At 43.3% G+C, this 21,296-nt stretch overlaps 6 protein-coding genes across 6 annotated transcripts; all 6 read right to left on the bottom strand.

Moving 5' to 3' along the window:
• Positions 1-23: 23 nt before the first annotated feature.
• Positions 24-3,423, bottom strand: LOC120061908 (protocadherin gamma-A1-like). Its single transcript, XM_039011687.1, has 3 exons — positions 3,048-3,423; positions 960-1,756; positions 24-35 (listed from the first exon to the last, which is right to left on the bottom strand). The coding sequence occupies exons 1-3, from the start codon at positions 3,421-3,423 to the stop codon at positions 24-26; spliced, it is 1,185 nt and encodes a 394-aa protein (XP_038867615.1).
• An 801-nt stretch (positions 3,424-4,224) lies between these two features.
• On the bottom strand, positions 4,225-6,960 carry LOC120061909 (protocadherin beta-4-like). The gene is made up of 3 exons (XM_039011688.1): positions 6,585-6,960; positions 4,522-5,297; positions 4,225-4,236 (listed from the first exon to the last, which is right to left on the bottom strand). Exons 1-3 carry the CDS (start codon positions 6,958-6,960, stop codon positions 4,225-4,227), a joined length of 1,164 nt encoding a protein of 387 aa, XP_038867616.1.
• A 151-nt stretch (positions 6,961-7,111) lies between these two features.
• LOC120061910 (protocadherin gamma-A8-like) lies at positions 7,112-11,235 on the bottom strand. Its single transcript, XM_039011689.1, has 4 exons — positions 11,231-11,235; positions 10,126-10,406; positions 8,042-8,838; positions 7,112-7,171 (listed from the first exon to the last, which is right to left on the bottom strand). Exons 1-4 carry the CDS (start codon positions 11,233-11,235, stop codon positions 7,112-7,114), a joined length of 1,143 nt encoding a protein of 380 aa, XP_038867617.1.
• A 209-nt stretch (positions 11,236-11,444) lies between these two features.
• LOC120061911 (protocadherin beta-16-like) lies at positions 11,445-14,461 on the bottom strand. Its single transcript, XM_039011691.1, has 3 exons — positions 14,454-14,461; positions 13,517-13,797; positions 11,445-12,229 (listed from the first exon to the last, which is right to left on the bottom strand). The coding sequence occupies exons 1-3, from the start codon at positions 14,459-14,461 to the stop codon at positions 11,445-11,447; spliced, it is 1,074 nt and encodes a 357-aa protein (XP_038867619.1).
• Positions 14,462-14,907: 446 nt separating this feature from the next.
• Positions 14,908-17,361, bottom strand: LOC120061912 (protocadherin gamma-A5-like). Its single transcript, XM_039011692.1, has one exon. The coding sequence runs from the start codon at positions 17,359-17,361 to the stop codon at positions 14,908-14,910; it is 2,454 nt and encodes an 817-aa protein (XP_038867620.1).
• A 165-nt stretch (positions 17,362-17,526) lies between these two features.
• LOC120061913 (protocadherin beta-16-like) lies at positions 17,527-20,420 on the bottom strand. Its single transcript, XM_039011693.1, has 5 exons — positions 20,417-20,420; positions 20,058-20,344; positions 19,246-19,252; positions 18,003-18,763; positions 17,527-17,541 (listed from the first exon to the last, which is right to left on the bottom strand). The coding sequence occupies exons 1-5, from the start codon at positions 20,418-20,420 to the stop codon at positions 17,527-17,529; spliced, it is 1,074 nt and encodes a 357-aa protein (XP_038867621.1).
• Between the last annotated feature and the right edge of the window lie 876 nt (positions 20,421-21,296).

Raw genomic sequence — 21,296 nt, forward strand, 5'->3', positions numbered from 1 at the left:
AACAAATCCAACAAAAGTATTCCTTATACCAGATCCTGAAACGGCGAGTTAAGGGGAGAGTAATAAACGAGATATTATCTTAATCCAGGCTATTTTAACCGTTCTATTGTATTTGTAATCTACATGTACCAGAGCAAGTGTGTCTCTTCTGCACCCCACCTCGTATGAAGCGCAGTCTCTCCCTCTCCTCTGATAAAGCGCAGTGATAGGGGAGGGGACGCCACTGACTGACAACACTGGACAGAAATTATTTCACTGATCAACAGCGGCCCTTAGAGTTCACGACATGAACACCAGATTAAATGTGAACATAAATCGGTTCAGAAAAAATGCAATACTTTACAGCTATACTTTTTCAAATGTATATTCAATCAAGTGCAAAGTGATATCTAAATAATTGCACCGTTCAATTACTAGAATATTATGACCAGCAGGGAACATAGTAATCATAAGATACTAAAACATGCCCTATCCTCTCAGTCCTAGAATGGATCGTGCGTAAAAACATGGTCATGTGTCCGCCGTCCAAACCATGACTGAAAATACACTCAAATACCTTTCTAGAGAGTTATTTCGTTCCCATTCCGTAGGCTACACAAGGCTGAGACTCTATAGACACTTATCATCAATACACAGCAGTTCAACAATGGATACTTTGTGTGAGAGAGCGGAGCATACCTCTGTTGCTGACTGACAGAAGTTGCGCTGTCCACAAAGAGTGGTTCTGAAGTTCCATTTTAGCGCCGCAGCGTAACGATTGTAGCGCTTCGTCACGTACATTCTAAATAACATTCTACAAACTCAGCAGGCATAGGCCTACTATGAATGTCAAAGCTTTAATAAAAAAGTAAAATATGACTTGGCCCTATAAAGTTCACCGTAGATACAGAATAAAGTGCACATTTTAGAGATGTATTCCATCAAGATGTGGTATATTATTCAACATCAGCTAAACTCACCTCTAGTGGGGAGTCTGGTTCATCCAGGATGTTCTGTTCACTCTGCATTCGCTGCATCGTCCCTGTAGAACTGTGGTCCATTATCAGAACGTTCTGACTACAGGGTCTGACGAACTTACAGTCACTCTTTCTGGAGTCAGTCGTCCTGCACACCTCGTAATTGTACACGTGCTGTAGAGTTCCTGTCCCCAAAGTATCTGCGTAACGCGGTGGATAATACGGAATAACAGGGAGATTGGAATGATAGAGGATGCGAGACTGTCTCCATCTGTATATTTTCACTGATATAATAACCACTAAACATGTGATGAACAGAAATGAGACTACAGCCAAAGCCAAGACTAAGTAAAAAGTCAGGTTGTCATTGTACTCCTTGTCGTGCGTAAAGTCAGTGAACTCCGAGAGCACTTCAGGGAAGCTGTCCGCCACCGCCACGTTAACATTGACTGTAGCTGAACGAGAGGGCTGCCCGTTGTCCTCCACTACAACAGTGAGCCTTTGTTTCACAGCATCTTTATCAGTGACTTGACGTATAGTTCTTATTTCTCCATTCTGTAAGCCCACTTCAAACAGCGCCCTGTCTGTCGCTTTCTGCAGTTTATACGAGAGCCAGGCATTCTGTCCAGAGTCCACATCAACAGCCACCACTTTAGTGACAAGATAGCCCACGTCTGCTGAACGAGGCACCATTTCAGCCACCAGAGGGGTAGCTAGTCTGGACTGGTCTGGACCAGTCTGGACTGGGTACAGAACCTGAGGCGCGTTGTCGTTCTGATCTTGGATGAAGATGGTGACAGTCACATTGCTACTGAGTGGAGGAGATCCTCCATCCTGCGCTTTAACAACCACTGTAAGGTGTTTGATTTGTTCATAATCAAAGGAACGAACCGCATGTAAAACTCCAGTTTCAGAGTTAATAGATATATAAGTAGAGACTGGAGTTCCACTGATCTGCGTGTCCTCCAAGAGGTACGAGATTCTAGCGTTCTGATTCCAGTCCGAGTCCCGCGCGCTGACAGTAAATATGGACATTCCAGGAGAGTTATTCTCTGTGACGTAAGCAGAGTATACGCGCTGGTGAAACAATGGGGCGTTGTCATTTACGTCAGAGATTCTAAGGTGTAATGTCCTGGTGCTAGAGAGGGGAGGCGAACCAGAATCTGTCGCTGTTATGGTGATGTTGTATTCCGGTGTCGTTTCTCTGTCTAAAGCTCCATCCGAGATCAAAGTATAATAACTACTTAACGAAGATTGGATCTTAAACGGGAGGTTAGTAGTTAATAAAGTGCAAGTAATCTGTCCGTTTCTCTCTGAATCAGCATCTTTAACATTTATTATAGCAATAGTGGTGCCAGTAGGAGCATCTTCAGATACAGGGCTGGAAAAAGACATGACGTTTATAACTGGCGCATTGTCATTTATGTCAATAATTTCAATGACAACTTTACTGGTGTCTGTTAAACCTCCTTGGTCTTTAGCCTCAACTCTAACCTCGTATTTTTTTATCTTTCTCGTAATCTATTTCTCCCGCAACTGATATAGTGCCTGTTGTTTCGTCTATATTGAAAATGTCAGCTAAATGTTTTTTGAGGTTGGAGAAGGAATACGCAACGACGCCGTTTGATCCGTTATCTGCATCACTAGCATTTACGGTGGTAATGTATGTGCCTTGCAGTGCGTTTTCCATCACAGTAGCCCTGTACACTGACTGGTTAAACACAGGCGCATTGTCATTGACATCTAGGACAGTGATCTCTATATTTACTGTGCCAGATCTCTGCGGATTTCCACCGTCTACAGCGATTAGCTTTAAAGAGAGACGAGGATGCTCCTCTCTGTCTAACGATTTCTGGAGGACCATCTCAGCATATTTACTGCCGTCGGGATTCGTATGTTGCTTTAGAATGAAATGATCATTGGGAGTTAAATCATAACTCTGCAGGGCGTTGAGCCCTACGTCGGGATCTTCTGCACTCGCCAACGTAAAACGAGAGCCCAAGGTAGCAGACTCGCTAATTTCAAATGTAATATCTTTCTTTGGAAAATCAGGGGCATGGTCATTTATATCCAGAATCTCCACAGTAATACGACGTAGTTCGATAGGGTTTTCTAGAAGGATTTCGAATCTGAAACTACACGGCGTCACGTCGCCACAAAGCTGTTCTCGGTCTATTCTCTCACTCACGACTAGAATCCCTTTGTCTGTCTGCAGCTCTGTGTACTGAATGCTTTCTCCTGTCACGATACGGGCTCGACCCGCTCGGAGCCTTTTCAAATCTAACCCCAGGTCTTGAGCTACGTTACCGATAAGAGAACCTTTCTTCATCTCCTCCGGAATGGAATAGCGGATTTGGCCACTGACAACATGACTGAAATACAGGAGGAAAATCAGTACTTGCCACCGCAGTCCACAGCACAAACGCCATCTCAGGCATTTAGGTTGAAGGGATCCTTCAGATGACATAACCAACAAAGAATAAAATCCAACACGAATATTCCTTAGACCTTATCCTCAGAGACGACAAGCGAAGAGGAAACTGATAGTGGAAGTGTTATTTTACTAGAGTCCATTAACTGTCTCCTTCGCGTATCCGTTTGAGCGAGTGTCTTTCTCTCGCGCCCCGCATGCTATTAAGCGCAAAGAGTCTCTCCCTCTCCTCTGGCAGAGCGCAGTAATAGGAGAAGGGACTCTACTGACTGACAACACTGGATATAAATGATTTCACTGATCAACAGCGGCCCTTAGAGTCCAAAACATGAACACCAGATTATATCTGAATTGATAAAAACGTAGAAATGATTAATTACTTCACAGCACTACTCTCCTACCAACATTTTGCAAATAGCTAGTTGAAAACGGCCCTTGGTGCAATCTCAATAAATTCAACGTTCAGTCACTGTAATACAATGACAAGGCAAATAGCAACAATATGATACTAAAGCATAGCACACTATCCTCTCAGCCACAATTTGGAACACGTGTAAAAACATTTCCATGGATCCGCCTTCTAACCCATTATTGAACCACAGAGTAACAAAAGTATGTTGAGCTATATTTGACATATGACAAGCAGTAAACACTGACTATTTAGTAATTTCATGGTGACTTTATCAAACCACAACGGTTGGCACAAGGGAGCAGTATGAGAGAGCGAAGCAGAACTCTACTTCTATCATGACAGAAGTAGCGCTGTCCACACAGTGGTGCTGAAATATCCTTACCACAATACCTCGTTTCTATTGTAGCACTTAGAGTAAAACCAACTCAGCAGGCATACTATAAAAACACAAAATAATCAAAAAAACGTGGAGTAATTCTCACTATAGTAGAACGTAATATGTTAACGTCGAAACCTCAATCTGAAATCGCAGCTGACAATATTAAAGCCAAAGCTAACCACAAAAATATATGCAACTGCTGATTTAACTATGCTGTTGACTGGAGAAATACTGAGTACACAAACCTTTACGCACTATAACAAAAATATATGACAAATGATTTATTAATAAGAGCAGTATTTCAACCAACTGAGCAATGTAATGTAAAATCCAATAAACTCACCTCTAGTGGGGAGTCTGGTTCACCCGGGATTTTATTTTCACTCTGCATCCGCTGCATCGTCCCTGTAGAACTGGGGTCCATTATTAGAACGTTCTGACTACAGGGTCTGACGAACTTACAGTCACTCTTTCTGGAGTCAGTCGTCCTGCACACCTCGTAATTGTACACGTGCTGTAGAGTTCCTGTCCCCAAAGTATCTGCGTAGCGCGGTGGATAATACGGAATAACAGGGAGATTGGAATGATAGAGGATGCGAGACTGTCTCCATCTGTATATTTTCACTGATATAATAACCACTAAACATGTGATGAACAGAAATGAGACTACAGCCAAAGCCAAGACTAAGTAAAAAGTCAGGTTGTCATTGTACTCCTTGTCGTGCGTAAAGTCAGTGAACTCCGAGAGCACTTCAGGGAAGCTGTCCGCCACCGCCACGTTAACATTGACTGTAGCTGAACGAGAGGGCTGCCCGTTGTCCTCCACTACAACAGTGAGCCTTTGTTTCACAGCATCTTTATCATTGACTTGACGTATAGTTCTTATTTCTCCATTCTGTAAGCCCACTTCAAACAGTGCCCTGTCTGTCGCTTTCTGCAGTTTATACGAGAGCCAGGCATTCTGTCCAGAGTCCACATCAACAGCCACCACTTTAGTGACAAGATAGCCCACATCTGCTGAACGAGGCACCATTTCAGCCACCAGAGAGCTGCTAGTCTGGACTGGGTACAGAACCTGAGGCGCGTTGTCATTCTGGTCCTGGATCATTAATTTCACAGTAACATTGCTACTGAGAGGAGGAGAGCCTCCATCTTGCGCCTTAACCACGAGTGTAAGCTGTTTGATTTGTTCGTAATCAAAGGAGCGTACCGCGTGTATAACCCCACTCTCTGCATTTACCGAAACATAAGCAGCCACAGGAGTCCCGTTGACGTCAGTATCCTCCAGAATGTAGTAAATACGGGAATTTTGATTGGAGTCGGTGTCTTTAGCTCTAACAGTAAATATAGAGACGCCTGGAGAGTTATTCTCTGCGATATAAGAGTTGTACACGCGCCGTGGAAACACTGGGGCGTTGTCGTTGACGTCGGACACCTTCAGGTGAAAGGTTCTCTTACTTGAGAGAGGAGGCGACCCTGCGTCCGTGGAGACTACAGTTATGTTATGTTCTGACACGCTCTCGCGGTCTAAAACAGCATCGGTTACCAAGGTGTAGTAATTTCTTAAATTAGATTTGATCTTAAAGGGGATGTTTTGGTCTAGGCTACAGCTCACATGTCCGTTTTCACCTGAATCAAGGTCTTTGACGTTGATGATACCGATGGTTGTACCGGGAGGAGAGTCTTCAGAAATCGGACTCGTGAATGACATGACGCTTATAACAGGCTCATTATCGTTTTTGTCAATGACCTCAACAATAACTTTACTCGAATCGGTTAAGCCTCCCTGGTCCTTTGCTTCTATTCTCAGTTCAAACTTTTTCTCTTTTTCGTAATCAATCAACCCTGAAACGGATATTGTGCCTGTGGTTTCATTGATAGTCAACACATCAGCAAGACCACCATTCATGTCTGAAATAGAGTATACAATAAAACTATTCGTCCCGCTGTCTGCATCACTGGCATTTACGGTGGTAATATATGTGGCTTTCGGTGCGTTTTCCATCACAGTAGCCATGTACACTGACTGTTTAAACACGGGCGCATTGTCATTGGCATCGAGGACAGTGATCTCTATATTTACTGTGCCAGATCTCTGCGGATTTCCACCGTCTACAGCGATTAGCTTTAAAGAGAGACGAGGATGCTTTTCTCTATCTAACGGTTGCTGGAGGACCATCTCTGCATATTTTCTTCCATCGGCATTTGGATGTTGTTTTAGAATGAAATTATCGTTTGAACTTAAAACATACTCCTGTAGGCCATTAGATCCTACATCAGAGTCCTCTGCACTGGCGAACGCAAAACGCGCATCAATAACAGCGGATTCACTGATTTCTAAATTGATATTATTTTTCTTAAATATTGGAGAATTATCGTTAATGTCCAGGATTTCTATAGTAACGTGATGAAGCTCCATTGGATGTTCTAGAATAATTTCGAAGCTGAAGCTACACGGTGTGATATCACCACAAAGCTGTTCTCGGTCTATTCTCTCACTCACGACTAGAATCCCTTTGTCTGTCTGCAGCTCTGTGTACTGAATGCTTTCTCCTGTCACGATACGGGCCCGACCCGCTCGGAGCCTTTTCAGATCTAACCCCAGGTCTTGAGCTACGTTACCGATAAGAGAGCCTGTCTTCATCTCCTCGGGAATGGAATACCGGATTTGACCACTCACAATATGACTGAAATACAGGAGGAAAATAAGTACTTGCCACCGCAGTCCACAGCACAAACGCCATTTTAAGTATTTAGGTTGAAGGAATTCTTCCAATGCCATAGCCAACAAAAAATAGAACCAACAGAAATATTCCTTTTTTCCTCAACTAATAGAAGAGCGATATTTGACTTATTTAAATCCAGGCTATTTTCACCGTCTTCTTTCGATATCTGTACAGATCAGAGCGAGTGTCTCTCTGTCGCGCCCCACCTCATATGAAGCGCAGTCTCTCCCTCTCCTCTGATAGAGCGCAGTGATAGGGGACGGGACCCTACAGATTGATAACACTGTACATAAACGATTTCACTGATCAACAGCGGCTCTCAGAGTCCAAAAAATGAACACACATTATATATGAATCGGTAAAAACGTAGAAAATATTCAACAATTTACAGCACTAATTTGTTCCCAAAATATTACAAATAGCTAGTTGAAAACCCCTGTGCTAGGTGAAATCTAAATAAATTAAACGTTAAATGACTATAATACTTGGACCAGTAAGGCAAATAGCAATAATTTGATACTAAATTATGCTACACTATCCTCTTAGCAATAGATTCGAACGTGCGTAAAAACATTTCCGTGGATCCACCATCCAAAGCATTATTGAACAACATATTCAGTACGAAAGTGGGTTGGTTATTGACAAGCAGTTAACACTGCTCAAGGGACTCCATAGTGACTCGTTGTCATAACACTGCCGTTGGAACAAAAGAGAGCAGTGTGAGCGAGCAGAGCAGACCTCCGCTGCGATCAAGACAGAAGTGGCGCTGTCCACAGAGAGTGTTGCTGAAATGGCCACACAGCCCACATTGCTGCTATTGTGATGAAAACAAATCAGTAGGTATAACTTAAAAGCAAAAACTTACCAATAAACAAGTAATTGCTTCTATTGTAGCTATTAGTTTGCTAACGTCGAAACCACAGTCTAAAAACTCAAGTGGCAGTGAAATTCTATAAAAGCCAAAGCTAACCACAACTACTAACCACAACTAACAGCTGGTTTGAACAAATACTGTTAACCGCAGAAATATTAAGTAGGCACAATAGGTAAAATGGTTACAAAGGACACTTTGAAAAAGTATTGAAAATATATATTCCAACACAATGAGCAATACTGTTTTATCTCCAACACACTCACCTCTAGTGGGGAGTCTGGTTCATCCAGGATGTTCTTTTCACTCTGCATCCGCTGCATCGTCCCTGTAGAACTGGGGTCCATTATCAGTACATTCTGACTACAGGGTCTGACGAACTTACAGTCACTCTTTCTGGAGTCAGTCGTCCTGCACACCTCGTAATTGTACACGTGCTGTAGAGTTCCTGTCCCCAAAGTGTCTGCGTAGCGCGGTGGATAATACGGAATAACCGGGAGATTGGAATGATAGAGGATGCGAGACTGTCTCCATCTGTATATTTTCACTGATATAATAACCACTAAACATGTGATGAACAGAAATGAGACTACAGCCAAAGCCAAGACTAAGTAAAAAGTCAGGTTGTCATTGTACTCCTTGTCGTGCGTAAAGTCAGTGAACTCCGAGAGCACTTCAGGGAAGCTGTCCGCCACCACCACGTTAACATTGACTGTAGCTGAACGAGAGGGCTGCCCGTTGTCCTCCACTACGACAGTGAGCCTTTGTTTCACAGCATCTTTATCAGTGACTTGGCGTATAGTTCTTATTTCTCCATTCTGTAATCCCACTTCAAACAGCGCCCTGTCTGTCGCTTTATGCAGTTTATACGAGAGCCAGGCATTCTGTCCAGAGTCCACATCAACAGCCACAACTTTAGTGACAAGATAGCCCACGTCTGCTGAACGAGGCACCATTTCAGCCACCAGAGGGGTAGCTAGTCTGGACTGGTCTGGACCAGTCTGGACTGGGTACAGAACCTGAGGCGCGTTGTCGTTCTGATCTTGGATGAAGATGGTGACAGTCACATTGCTAGTTAGTGGAGGAGATCCTCCGTCTTGCGCCTTAACCACGACTGTAAACTGTTTAATTTGTTCATAATCAAAGGAACGAACCGCATGTAAAACTCCAGTTTCAGAGTTAATAGATATATAAGTAGAGACTGGAGTTCCACTGATCTGCGTGTCCTCCAAGAGGTACGAGATTCTAGCGTTTTGATTCCAGTCCGAGTCCCGCGCGCTGACAGTAAATATGGACATTCCAGGAGAGTTATTCTCTGTGACGTAAGCAGAGTATACGCGCTGGTGAAACAATGGGGCGTTGTCATTTACGTCAGAGATTCTAAGGTGTAATGTCCTGGTGCTAGAGAGTGGAGGCGAACCAGAATCTGTCGCTGTTATGGTTATGTTGTATTCTGGTGTCGTTTCTCGATCAAAAGTTAAATCAGTGATCAAATTGTAATAATTTGTCATAGATAATTTGATCTTAAATGGGAGGTTCGTATCTATAGAGCATGTAACCTGACCATTCCTCTCAGAATCGACGTCTTTAACATTGATTATCGCAATAGTTGTTCCCAGAGGAGAATCTTCAGACACAGGGCTGGAGAAAGACATGACGTTTATAACAGGTGCGTTGTCATTTATGTCAACTATTTCTATGACAACTTTACCGAGGTCTGTTAACCCTCCTTGGTCTTTAGCCTCAACTCTAATTTCATATTTCTTGTCTTTTTCAAAATCTATTTGTCCAGCTACAGATATTTTGCCAGTTGTCCTGTCAATTTGAAATATATCTGCTAAGTTCCCCTTTAAATTAGAAAACGAATAGGTAACTAACCCATTCGATCCACTGTCTGCATCGCTGGCATTTAAGGTTGTGATATAGGTCCCTTTCTGTGCGTTTTCCATTACAGTAGCCCTGTACACTGACTGGTTAAACACAGGCGCATTGTCATTGACATCTAGGACAGTGATGTCTATATTTACTGTGCCAGATCTCTGCGGATTTCCACCGTCTACAGCGATTAGCTTTAAAGAGAGACGAGGATGCTCTTCTCTATCTAACGGTTTCTGTAAAATCATTTCGGCAAACCTTCTACCATCAGTATTCGCATGCTGTTTCAGAATAAAATTGTCATTCGGGGTTAAAACATAATTCTGTAGACCGTTAACACCTACATCATGATCCTCAGCACTCTCCAATACAAAACGAGATCCTAGAGTGGCGGATTCACTGATTTCAAATTTGATGTGATTATTCGGAAAAATAGGGGCATGATCATTTACATCCAAAATTTCCACAGTAACACGATGTAGCTCCATTGGCGTTTCCAGTATGATTTCGAAGCTGAAGCTACACGGTGTGATATCACCACAAATCTGTTCTCGGTCTATTCTCTGACTCACGACTAGAATCCCTTTGTCTGTCTGCAGCTCTGTGTACTGAATGCTTTCTCCTGTCACGATACGGGCTCGGCCCACTCGGAGCCTTTTCAGATCTAACCCCAGGTCTTGAGCTACGTTACCGATAAGAGAACCTTTCTTCATCTCCTCCGGAATGGAATAGCGGATTTGGCCACTGACAACATGACTGAAATACAGGAGGAAAATAAATACTTGCCACCGCAGTCCACAACACAAACGCCATCTTAGGCATTTAGGTTGAAGGAATCCTTCCAATACCATAGCCAACGGATAATACATTAGACACGAATATTCCTTATACCGCATCCACAGAAACGATGATCAAATAGAAGAGAGATTGTTGACTTTTTATTTTAATCCAGCCTATTTCAAAAGTCCCCTCCGTGTATCCATAGATCAGAGGAAATGTCTCTCTGTCGCGCCCCGCCTCGAATGAAGCGCAGTCTCTCCCTCTCCTCAAGTAAAGCGCAGTGATAGGGGAGGGGACTCTACTGACTGACAACATTGGACAGAAATTATTTCGTTGATCAACAGCGGCCCTTAGAGTCCAAAACCCCAGATAACATGAACAATTTAGAACTGTGTAGAAATGATGAAATACTTTACAGCACTACTTGTTTTACAAATAGGTAGTTAAACACCGTGCTAGGTGCAACATATTTGAATACAACTTTCATGTAGTACAATACTTTGACCAGCGGGGAAAATAGTATGATTTGATACTGAAACATGTCACCCAAAAAAACATTCCGTGCATTAAAAACATTCCCATGGGTCCGCTCTTTAAGCACTAAACAATACAGTGAGATAACCGAGTCATTTTCTTGCGATCAACACCGATCCAACTGATTCTACGGGCACACTACAGCAAAGTAAATGTTGATCAAGCAGGACAAGGGATAGCACACTGTGTGAGAGAGGGGAGCAACCCCCTCCTCACCACCACAGAAGTGGCGCTGTCCACCTCGAGTGATGCTGAAATGAACTTACCACATGCAGTCTTACTGAGTACAATGTCACCTTTTACAAACTCAAACAGCGTGCATACTATAAAAGCCAAGACTAACCAAAAATGATTTAAGCTTATAATGTTGACCAAAGAGATATGGCATTACGTAACCTAAAGACAGGAGAGCACAATAGCTGATCGGGTTAAAAAGGAAACATTGGAGAGATGAATTACGACACAAGGTACTATATTATTTCAACTCACTTCTAGTGGAGAGTCTGTTTCATCCAGGGTGTTATTTTCACTCTGCATCCGCTGCATTGTCCCTGTAGAACTGGGGTCCATTATCAGTACGTTCTGACTACAGGGTCTGACGAACTTACAGTCACTCTTTCTGGAGTCAGTCGTCCTGCACACCTCGTAATTGTACACGTGCTGTAGAGTTCCTGTCCCCAAAGTATCTGCGTAGCGCGGTGGATAATACGGAATAACCGGGAGATTGGAATGATAGAGGATGCGAGACTGTCTCCATCTGTATATTTTCACTGATATAATAACCACTAAACATGTGATGAACAGAAATGAGACTACAGCCAAAGCCAAGACTAAGTAAAAAGTCAGGTTGTCATTGTACTCCTTGTCGTGCGTAAAGTCAGTGAACTCCGAGAGCACTTCAGGGAAGCTGTCCGCCACCGCTACGTTAACATTGACTGTAGCTGAACGAGAGGGCTGCCCGTTGTCCTCCACTACAACAGTGAGCCTTTGTTTCACAGCATCTTTATCATTGACTTGGCGTATAGTTCTTATTTCTCCATTCTGTAAGCCCACTTCAAACAGCGCTCTGTCTGTCCCTTTCTGCAGTTTATACGAGAGCCAGGCATTCTGTCCAGAGTCCACATCAACAGCCACCACTTTAGAGACAAGATAGCCCACATCTGCTGAACGAGGCACCATTTCAGCCACCAGAGAGCTGCTAGTCTGAACTGGGTACAGAACCTGAGGCGCGTTGTCATTCTGGTCCTGGATCATTATTTTCACAGTCACATTGCTACTGAGTGGAGGGGAGCCTCCATCCTGCGCTTTAACAACCACTGTAAGCTGTTTGATTTGTTCATAATCAAAGGAACGAACCGCATGTAAAACTCCAGTTTCAGAGTTAATAGATATATAAGTAGAGACTGGAGTTCCACTGATCTGCGTGTCCTCCAAGAGGTACGAGATTCTAGCGTTCTGATTCCAGTCAGAGTCCCGCGCGCTGACAGTAAATATGGACATTCCAGGAGAGTTATTCTCTGTGACGTAAGCAGAGTATATGTGCTGGTGAAACAATGGGGCGTTGTCATTTACGTCAGAGATTCTAAGGTGTAATGTCCTGGTGCTAGAGAGTGGAGGCGAACCAGAATCTGTCGCTGTTATGGTGATGTTGTATTCTGGTGTCGTTTCTCTGTCTAAAGCTACGTCTGAGATCAAATTATAATAACTACTTAACGACGACTGAATTTTAAATGGAAGGTTAGTATTTATAGAGCATGTAATCTGTCCGTTTCTCTCTGAATCAGCATCTTTAACATTTATTATAGCAATAGTGGTGCCAGGAGGAGCATCTTCAGACACAGGGCTGGAGAAGGACATGACGTTTATAACTGGTGCGTTGTCATTAACATCAACAACTTCAATGACAACTTTACTGGAGTCTGTTAAACCACCCTGATCCTTTGCTTCTACCCTGATCTCATATTTATTATCTTTCTCATAATCTATCTGACCGGAAACAGAAATGGTCCCAGTCGCCATATCAATGTGAAATATGTCAACTGTATTCCCTTTCAATTTCGACAAATAGTAAGATATATGTCCATTTGATCCACTGTCTGCATCGCTGGCATTTACGGTTGTGATATAAGTGCCTTTTGGAGCGTCTTCCATCACAGTAGCCCTGTAAAGTGACTGGTTAAACACAGGCGCATTGTCATTGACATCTAAGACAGTGATCTCTATATTTACTGTGCCAGATCTCTGCGGGTTTCCACCGTCTACAGCGATTAGCTTTAAAGAGAGACGAGGATGCTCCTCTCTGTCTAACGGTTTCTGGAGGACCATCTCTGCATATTTACTACCGTCCGGATTCGCATGTTGTTTCAGAATGAAATGATCATTTGTGGTTAAAATATAATTCTGAAGGGCGTTGAGGCCTACGTCGGGATCCACTGCACTCTCTAGCAGAAATCGCGCACCAACATTAGCCGATTCACTGATTTCAAATGGTATATTTTGTATTGGAAAAGCAGGAGCATGGTCATTTACATCCAATACTTCTACAGTCACGCGATGAAGCTCCATTGGATTTTCTAGAATAATTTCGAAGCTGAAACTACACGGCGTCACGTCGCCACAAAGCTCCTCTCGGTCTATTCTCTCACTCACGACTAGAATCCCTTTGTCTGTCTGTAGCTCTGTGTACTGAATGCTTTCTCCCGTCACGATACGGGCCCGACCCGCTCGGAGCCTTTTCAAATCTAACCCCAGGTCTTGAGCTACGTTACCGATAAGAGAACCTTTCTTCATCTCCTCCGGAATGGAATAGCGGATTTGGCCACTGACAATATGACTGAAATACAGGAGTAAAATAAATACTTGCCACCGCAGTCCACAACACAAATGCCATTTTATGCATTTAGGCTGAAGGAATCCTTCCAATGCCATAGCCAACAATGAAGAAATCCAATACAAATATTCCGTATAATGGATCCTCAGATACCGCCAACAAACAGAAGAGTAATATTCAACGTAATTTTTCAATACAGCCTATTTTCGTGTCCCCTTTGTTTATCGGTAACATGTATGGATCAGAGCGATGTTGTCTCTGTCTCGCCCCGCCTCATATGAAGCGCAGTCTCCCCCTCGCCTCTGTTTGAGCGCATTGATAGGGGAGGGGACTCTACTGACTGACAACACTGGACAGAAATGATTTCACTGATCAACAGCGGCCCTCAGAGTCCAACATATTTACATCAAAAACCTTTCGGAAATAATTTAACACAGTACAGGATTATTTCCTTTCCAAAATGATCCATATACAAACCACTAGCTAAACACTTCACGTTCTGCAATCTAAATAAATTAACGTTCATAACTACAATTATATGACAATTCTATAGCCTACTAAAGAATACCACTATCCCATCAAACTCAGATTGGATCGTGCATAACAATTACTCCATGGAATAGTCTTCCAAACCATGCCTCAACATTACAAACCAATACCTATGCATGTTGAAAGTAATATGCTTCGTAAAGGCTAAAATCTATAGCGACATTTGGTCAATAGACAGCGGTAAGAACCAGGGATAATACACAGTGTGAGAGAGCGAAGCAGCCCTCTGCTCCTATAAAGACAGAAGTGTCGCTGTCCACACAGGTTGGTGCTGAAGCAACATTGCAGCACTACAGAGTTACAAATAAATCACAAGCACTAACGCTCAGTTCGAAATAGGCTACATTTCTAAAAACACAGCACACATACAACACGAAACTAAAACATTTTATAGGTTACTAAAACAATACTTAATCATTGATTTACTGCTATAAAATAGAGAAGAGAGAGAACCCAACTTCTGAGATACCGATAAAAAAGAGTAAGGAATCAGGGTAAAACAGTTGAGAAAAAGTTATACAAACAAACATATTGTAAATATGTACTCCAAGAAAATGAGCTACGTTATTTAAACTCCAATAAACTCACCTCAAGTGGAGAGTCTGGTTCATCCAGGATGTTATTTTCGCTCTGCATCCGCTGCATCGTCCCTGTAGAACTGGGGTCCATTATCAGAACGTTCTGACTACAGGGTCTGACGAACTTACAGTCACTCTTTCTGGAGTCAGTCGTCCTGCACACCTCGTAATTGTACACGTGCTGTAGAGTTCCTGCCCCCAAAGTGTCTGCGTAACGCGGTGGATAATACGGAATAACAGGGAGATTGGAATGATAGAGGACGCGAGACTGTCTCCATCTGTATATTTTCACTGATATAATAACCACTAAACATGTGATGAACAGAAATGAAACTACAGCCAAAGCCAAGACTAAGTAAAAAGTCAGGTTGTCATTGTACTCCTTGTCGTGCGTAACGTCAGTGAACTCCGAGAGCACTTCAGGGAAGCTGTCCGCCACCGCCACGTTAACATTGACTGTAGCTGAACGAGAGGGCTGCCCGTTGTCCTCCACTACAACAGTGAGCCTTTGTTTCACAGCATCTTTATCAGTGACTTGGCGTATAGTTCTTATTTCTCCATTCTGTAAACCCACTTCAAACAGCGCCCTGTCTGTCGCTTTCTGCAGTTTATACGAGAGCCAGGCATTCTGTCCAGAGTCCACATCAACAGCCACCACTTTAGTTACAAGATAGCCCACGTCTGCTGAACGAGGCACCAATTCAGCCACCAGAGAGTTACTAGTCTGGACTGGGTACAGAACCTGAGGCGTGTTGTCGTTCTGGTCAAGGATGCTGATTTTGACTGTGGCATTGCTGCTGAGAGGCGGGGAGCCTCCATCTTGAGCTTTAATATAAATCTCAAGCGATTTAGTTTGCTCATAATCGAAGGAGCGCACCGCTTGGATGGCACCTGTCTCTGCATTAACAGAGATGTAGGACGATATCGGATTCCCATTAAATTGAGAATCTATGAGCACGTAGGACATGCGTGCGTTCTGACCCCAATCTGAGTCGTGAGCCTTCACAGAAAACACTGACACCGCCGGAACGTTGTTTTCCATCACAGTGGCAGAGTATAAGCTCTGCTCAAAAACGGGCGCATTGTCATTAACGTCTGAGATTCTCAGTGTGATGGTTTTGCTGGCCGAGAGGGGCTGGGTACCCACATCTACAGCGGTGAATGTAATGTTATATTCGGCATTACGCTCTCTGTCCAAAACACCATCTGTCACAAGGGTGTAATAGCTCTTTAGAGACGACTGGATGGCAAACGGGATCTTGGTATTTATCGAACATTCTACCTTACCGTTTTTACCAGAATCTATGTCTTTGACATTTATTATAGCCACGGTTGTGCCACTGATCGAATCTTCAGATATTGGACTCGAGAATGACGTTAGTGTAATCAAGGGGACATTGTCATTCACATCAATAACGTCAATAATTACTTTTGTGGAGTCCATTTGTCCTCCTTGGTCTTTAGCCTGTAAACCGAGTTCATATTGCTTATTCTTTTCATAATCAATTTGGCCAGTAACTGTTATTTTGCCTGTATTTTCATCTAAAGAAAATAATTCTGCGACGTCAGGAGGTACACGAGCGAAATGGTAAGTGACATGACCGTATGGGCCCTCATCTGCGTCAGTGGCACTTACAGTAGTCACTACAGTGCCTGTGGCTGCATTTTCGGTTACCGACGCTTTAAAAATCGGATGCATAAAAATGGGGCCATTATCATTGGCATCAAGCACAGTTATGTGTATTTTAAGTGCTCCAGATCTCTGCGGGTCCCCACCGTCCACAGCAGTCAAGGTGAGAAGCAGGTTATCCCTTTTCTCTCGGTCTAAAGGCGCAAACAGATACATCTCCACATATTTGCTGCCATCGGGACCAGTCTGGATTTTAATGCTGAAATGATCGGTAGGGTGCAAGGTGTAGCCTTGCAGTGTATTGATACCGACATCTGGGTCTGTCGCACTCTCCTGTAATATCCTCGTACCCGGCAGAGTAGACTCTGAGATTTCTATTTTAATTTTTCTTTCAGTAAAGAAGGGCGCGTTGTCGTTAACATCTAGTATTTCCACCAAAATGCTAAGCAGCTGCATAGGATTCATCATAATCATCTCGAAGCTCAAGCTGCAGGGCGATGTCTGCCCGCATAGCTGCTCCCTGTCTATCCTCTCTCCTACGACCAGTGTCCCTTTGTCTACATCCAACCTGATATACTCGCTGCTATCGCCGCTAACAATGCGAGCGCCACCCGATTTCATTCGTTTAGCGTTAATTCCTAAATCCTCCGCCACATTTCCAACAAACGAGCCCTTTCTCATCTCCTCATGGATAGAATAACGAATCTGCCCATGAATAATCTGGGCGAGGAAAACAAGAATAAAGGCCTGTACTTGCCGTTTAAGCGAGCCTCCATTTCTGGCAGAACCCGTGGCCTCAAACCAAATCATCGAATTCCACATGGTAAAATGTCAAATAAGACCAGACAAGCTATATCCAAATTCGATTAAACACAACTGGTCACTGTTGAAACTCTAAGCTAGAATCAATCAATGTAAAAGCTCATGTCGACAAAAAAAGGATAGTGAAAAAAAGAGCGCATTCGTGCTGAGCCCTCACTCTCTGACATCCTGAGGGAATATGGGAGGTACTGAGGAGGGTACAGCAGTGTTCACATCGGTTCATATGATTTTAAGACCAACAGCGGCCCGCAGAGTCCGACATGAAAATAGTTGGTAGTCACTCAATATAAAGACGTGAGAAACGCATGCAATCATATTCTCTAAATTATCAACGACACAATTACTTCAAGTATTACAAACAACGAAACAGTTATTTGAAGGAGAAAGACCACAACGGGAAAGATGATGTAAACGGCACACATCACTTTACGAATTATCCTTCAAACCATGATTAATAACCTGGTTCAAAACACCAGGAGCACAATACCAGCATAACACCTTTCACCCATACCACCAGACGACGTTATGTGACATTTCAACATTCTCTGATGTTTTACTATCAGACTTTGGACATATTGATGAGATGTATTTCAATGCAATATGCTATAAGTTAAACTCATTAAACTCACCTCTAATGGAGAGTCTAGTTCATCCAGGATGTTCTGTTCACTCTGCATCCGCTGTATCGTCCCTGTAGAACTGGGGTCCATTATCAATACGTTCTGACTACAGGGTCTGACGAACTTACAGTCACTCTTTCTGGAGTCAGTCGTCCTGCACACCTCGTAATTGTACACGTGCTGTAGAGTTCCTGTCCCCAAAGTGTCTGCGTAACGCGGTGGATAATACGGAATAACCGGGAGATTGGAATGATAGAGGATGCGAGACTGTCTCCATCTGTATATTTTCACTGATATAATAACCACTAAACATGTGATGAACAGAAATGAGACTACAGCCAAAGCCAAGACTAAGTAAAAAGTCAGGTTGTCATTGTACTCCTTGTCGTGCGTAAAGTCAGTGAACTCCGAGAGCACTTCAGGGAAGCTGTCCGCCACCGCCACGTTAACATTGACTGTAGCTGAACGAGAGGGCTGCCCGTTGTCCTCCACTACAACAGTGAGCCTTTGTTTCACAGCATCTTTATCAGTTACTTGGCGTATAGTTCTTATTTCTCCATTCTGTAAGCCCACTTCAAACAGCGCCCTGTCTGTCGCTTTCTGCAGTTTATAGGAGAGCCAGGCATTCTGTCCAGAGTCCACATCAACAGCCACCACTTTAGTGACAAGATAGCCCACATCTGCTGAACGAGGCACCATTTCAGCCACCAGAGAGCTGCTAGTCTGGACTGGGTACAGAACCTGAGGCGCGTTGTCGTTCTGGTCCTGGACTAATATTCTAACAGCGACCACTGAACTGAGAGGTGGAGACCCTCCATCACGGGCAGTGACGTTGATTTGAAACGACTTGATTTGTTCATAATCGAATGACCTAACAGCATGGATGGCGCCATTTTCTGAATTTACTGAGACGAAAGAGGAAGCAGTCACCCCGTTAACCTGTTTATCATCGAGAAAGTAGGAGACGCGGGCATTTTGACCCCAGTCAGCATCACTCGCTCTCACTGAGAATATAGAAAACCCTGGCGAGTTGTTTTCCTGAATAGACTTACTATATACATGTTGATCAAACTTGGGTGGGTTATCATTCACATCTGATACTTTAACAGTTATGTTCTTATTGCTGGAGAGAGGCGGAGTCCCTTCATCTGAAACTGTAATGGTGACGTTATACTCAGACACGGTTTCTCTATCCAATGTGCTTTCAGTGACTATTGTATAATAATCCGTTAACGATGACTCTATTTTGAACGGAATATCTGCGTTAATAGAGCAAAGAACGACACCGTTGCCGTCTGAGTCTGCGTCCTCTACATTAATAACAGCTACAGTGGTACCAGGGGGGGAGTCCTCGGGAATCGAATTAGAAAATGACATGAGTTGTATTTTTGGAACGTTGTCATTTTCATCATTAATGTGAATGACAACCTTGCACGTATCAGAGAGGCTACCACTATCTTTTGCCAAAACATTTAATTGATAATATTTTGTCTTTTCAAAATCCAGTCTTCCTACCACCTTAATCTCTCCAGTATCCACGTTGAGCTCAAACAGCTCCTTCGCCTCTTTAGCAACATGAGCTATGGAGAAAGTGACTTCTCCATTCACCCCCTGGTCTGCATCATTTGCACTAACGGTAGTTACAAACGTACCAACATGGGAATTCTCATTCACATTAGCTTTGTAAACGGGCTGGCCACAAACTGGTGCGTTGTCATTCACATCCATGACAGTAATATCGATGCGGACAGTGCCAGATCTCGGAGGCTCCCCGCCATCAGTCGCAGTCAGCACCAGCGAAAGCGTCTCCTGTTTCTCCCTGTCTAACGGGTTTTGCAGGATCATCTCGACGTATTTAACTCCATCTGGTTGGCTGTGCACCTCTAATTTAAAATGATCGGTCGGTTTTAGTGAATAATTCTGTATACCGTTAACACCAACGTCCGGGTCGACGGCGCTCTCCAGAGAAAAACGTGCCCCGGACACTGCAGATTCACTGATTTCCAAATTGATTTCATCCTTTGGAAAGGACGGGGTGTTATCGTTAATGTCACGAACCTCTACTGTAACTCGATATAACTGAATGGGGTTTTCTATGATAAGCTCAAAGCTGAAGCTACAAGGCGTAGTCTGTCCGCAGAGCTCCTCTCGGTCGATTCTCTCTTTAACAACGAGAAGCCCTTTGTCTCGGTTCAAATCTACATACTGTCGTGCTCCTTTTGTTATAATGCGAGCTTTACCGGACACTAGTCTCTTCACCTCCAAACCCAAATCTCTACCAATGTTTCCAACGATCGACCCCTCTGACTGCTCCTCGGGTATGGAATATCGTGCCTGCCCAGTTACAGAATCTAGGGCGCACAGACAAAGAATGAAAAACAGTACTTGCCACCCGCCTCTGCGCAATGTCGACCTCCAGTCACCCATTCCAACGAATAAAATCAGATAACCCTTATATTTACTGCTTTTGGTTGTATAATATCGATCATCAGCACATCCAGAAATGATTTTAAAAATCGACTGTATTTCCCAGAGAAACGAAATAAAATAATCCGTGAGGATGTTAATACCAAGAGCTCTCCGTGCGTTTGAGAAGATCTCTGTGTGCGTCGATCAGTAAGAGATAATATAGGATGGGCCACTGCGCCACCCAGAGAGATAAATAACGTGTAGAGACTATCATTGATCAACAGCGGCACTCAGAGTCCGAACACGGCAAACGCACTATAGAAACGATGCTACAGTATCCAAATGTGTTACACAAAACGTCAACCAATAATCAATGACGCACAACGCAAGCCAGGTAAGATGTTAATGCAAAACCGAGCATTGACAACTACAGCATTTTCAATGTGCTTTAGGAAAAATAGAATTCACACATAGCTACAAAATAGGATAAAAAATGTAATGTATAAACTAATCGAATATATTTTAGAATGTGTCAGGCTACTATAAACATAGCACAACCTAACAACAACGGTCTAAGGCTTCATCACCAGGGAAGTGGACAGCGACAGTGCGTATGTTGCACAGGTAATATTCCCAATTAATATGTGATCTTTCCTCTCACTAACTAATCATCAATGCAATAGTGTTTTACCGGCTACCTAAAACTTTGAGAACTGTATACTGTTTAGCCTAATTATTTTTACGCATGAAGTAGGCCTAAATCACATACAATTACACTCGTTCAAAAGACAACAGTTAAAAGGAGGCAATGCATACACTGTAGTGAGTGTAACAGTCCTATGCTCGCTATCAAGACAAAACAGACGCTGTCCTACATCGAGGTCGTGCTGAAAA

This window comes from Salvelinus namaycush, chromosome 17 (assembly GCF_016432855.1).
Source record: "Salvelinus namaycush isolate Seneca chromosome 17, SaNama_1.0, whole genome shotgun sequence".
Lineage (NCBI taxonomy): Eukaryota > Metazoa > Chordata > Actinopteri > Salmoniformes > Salmonidae > Salvelinus > Salvelinus namaycush.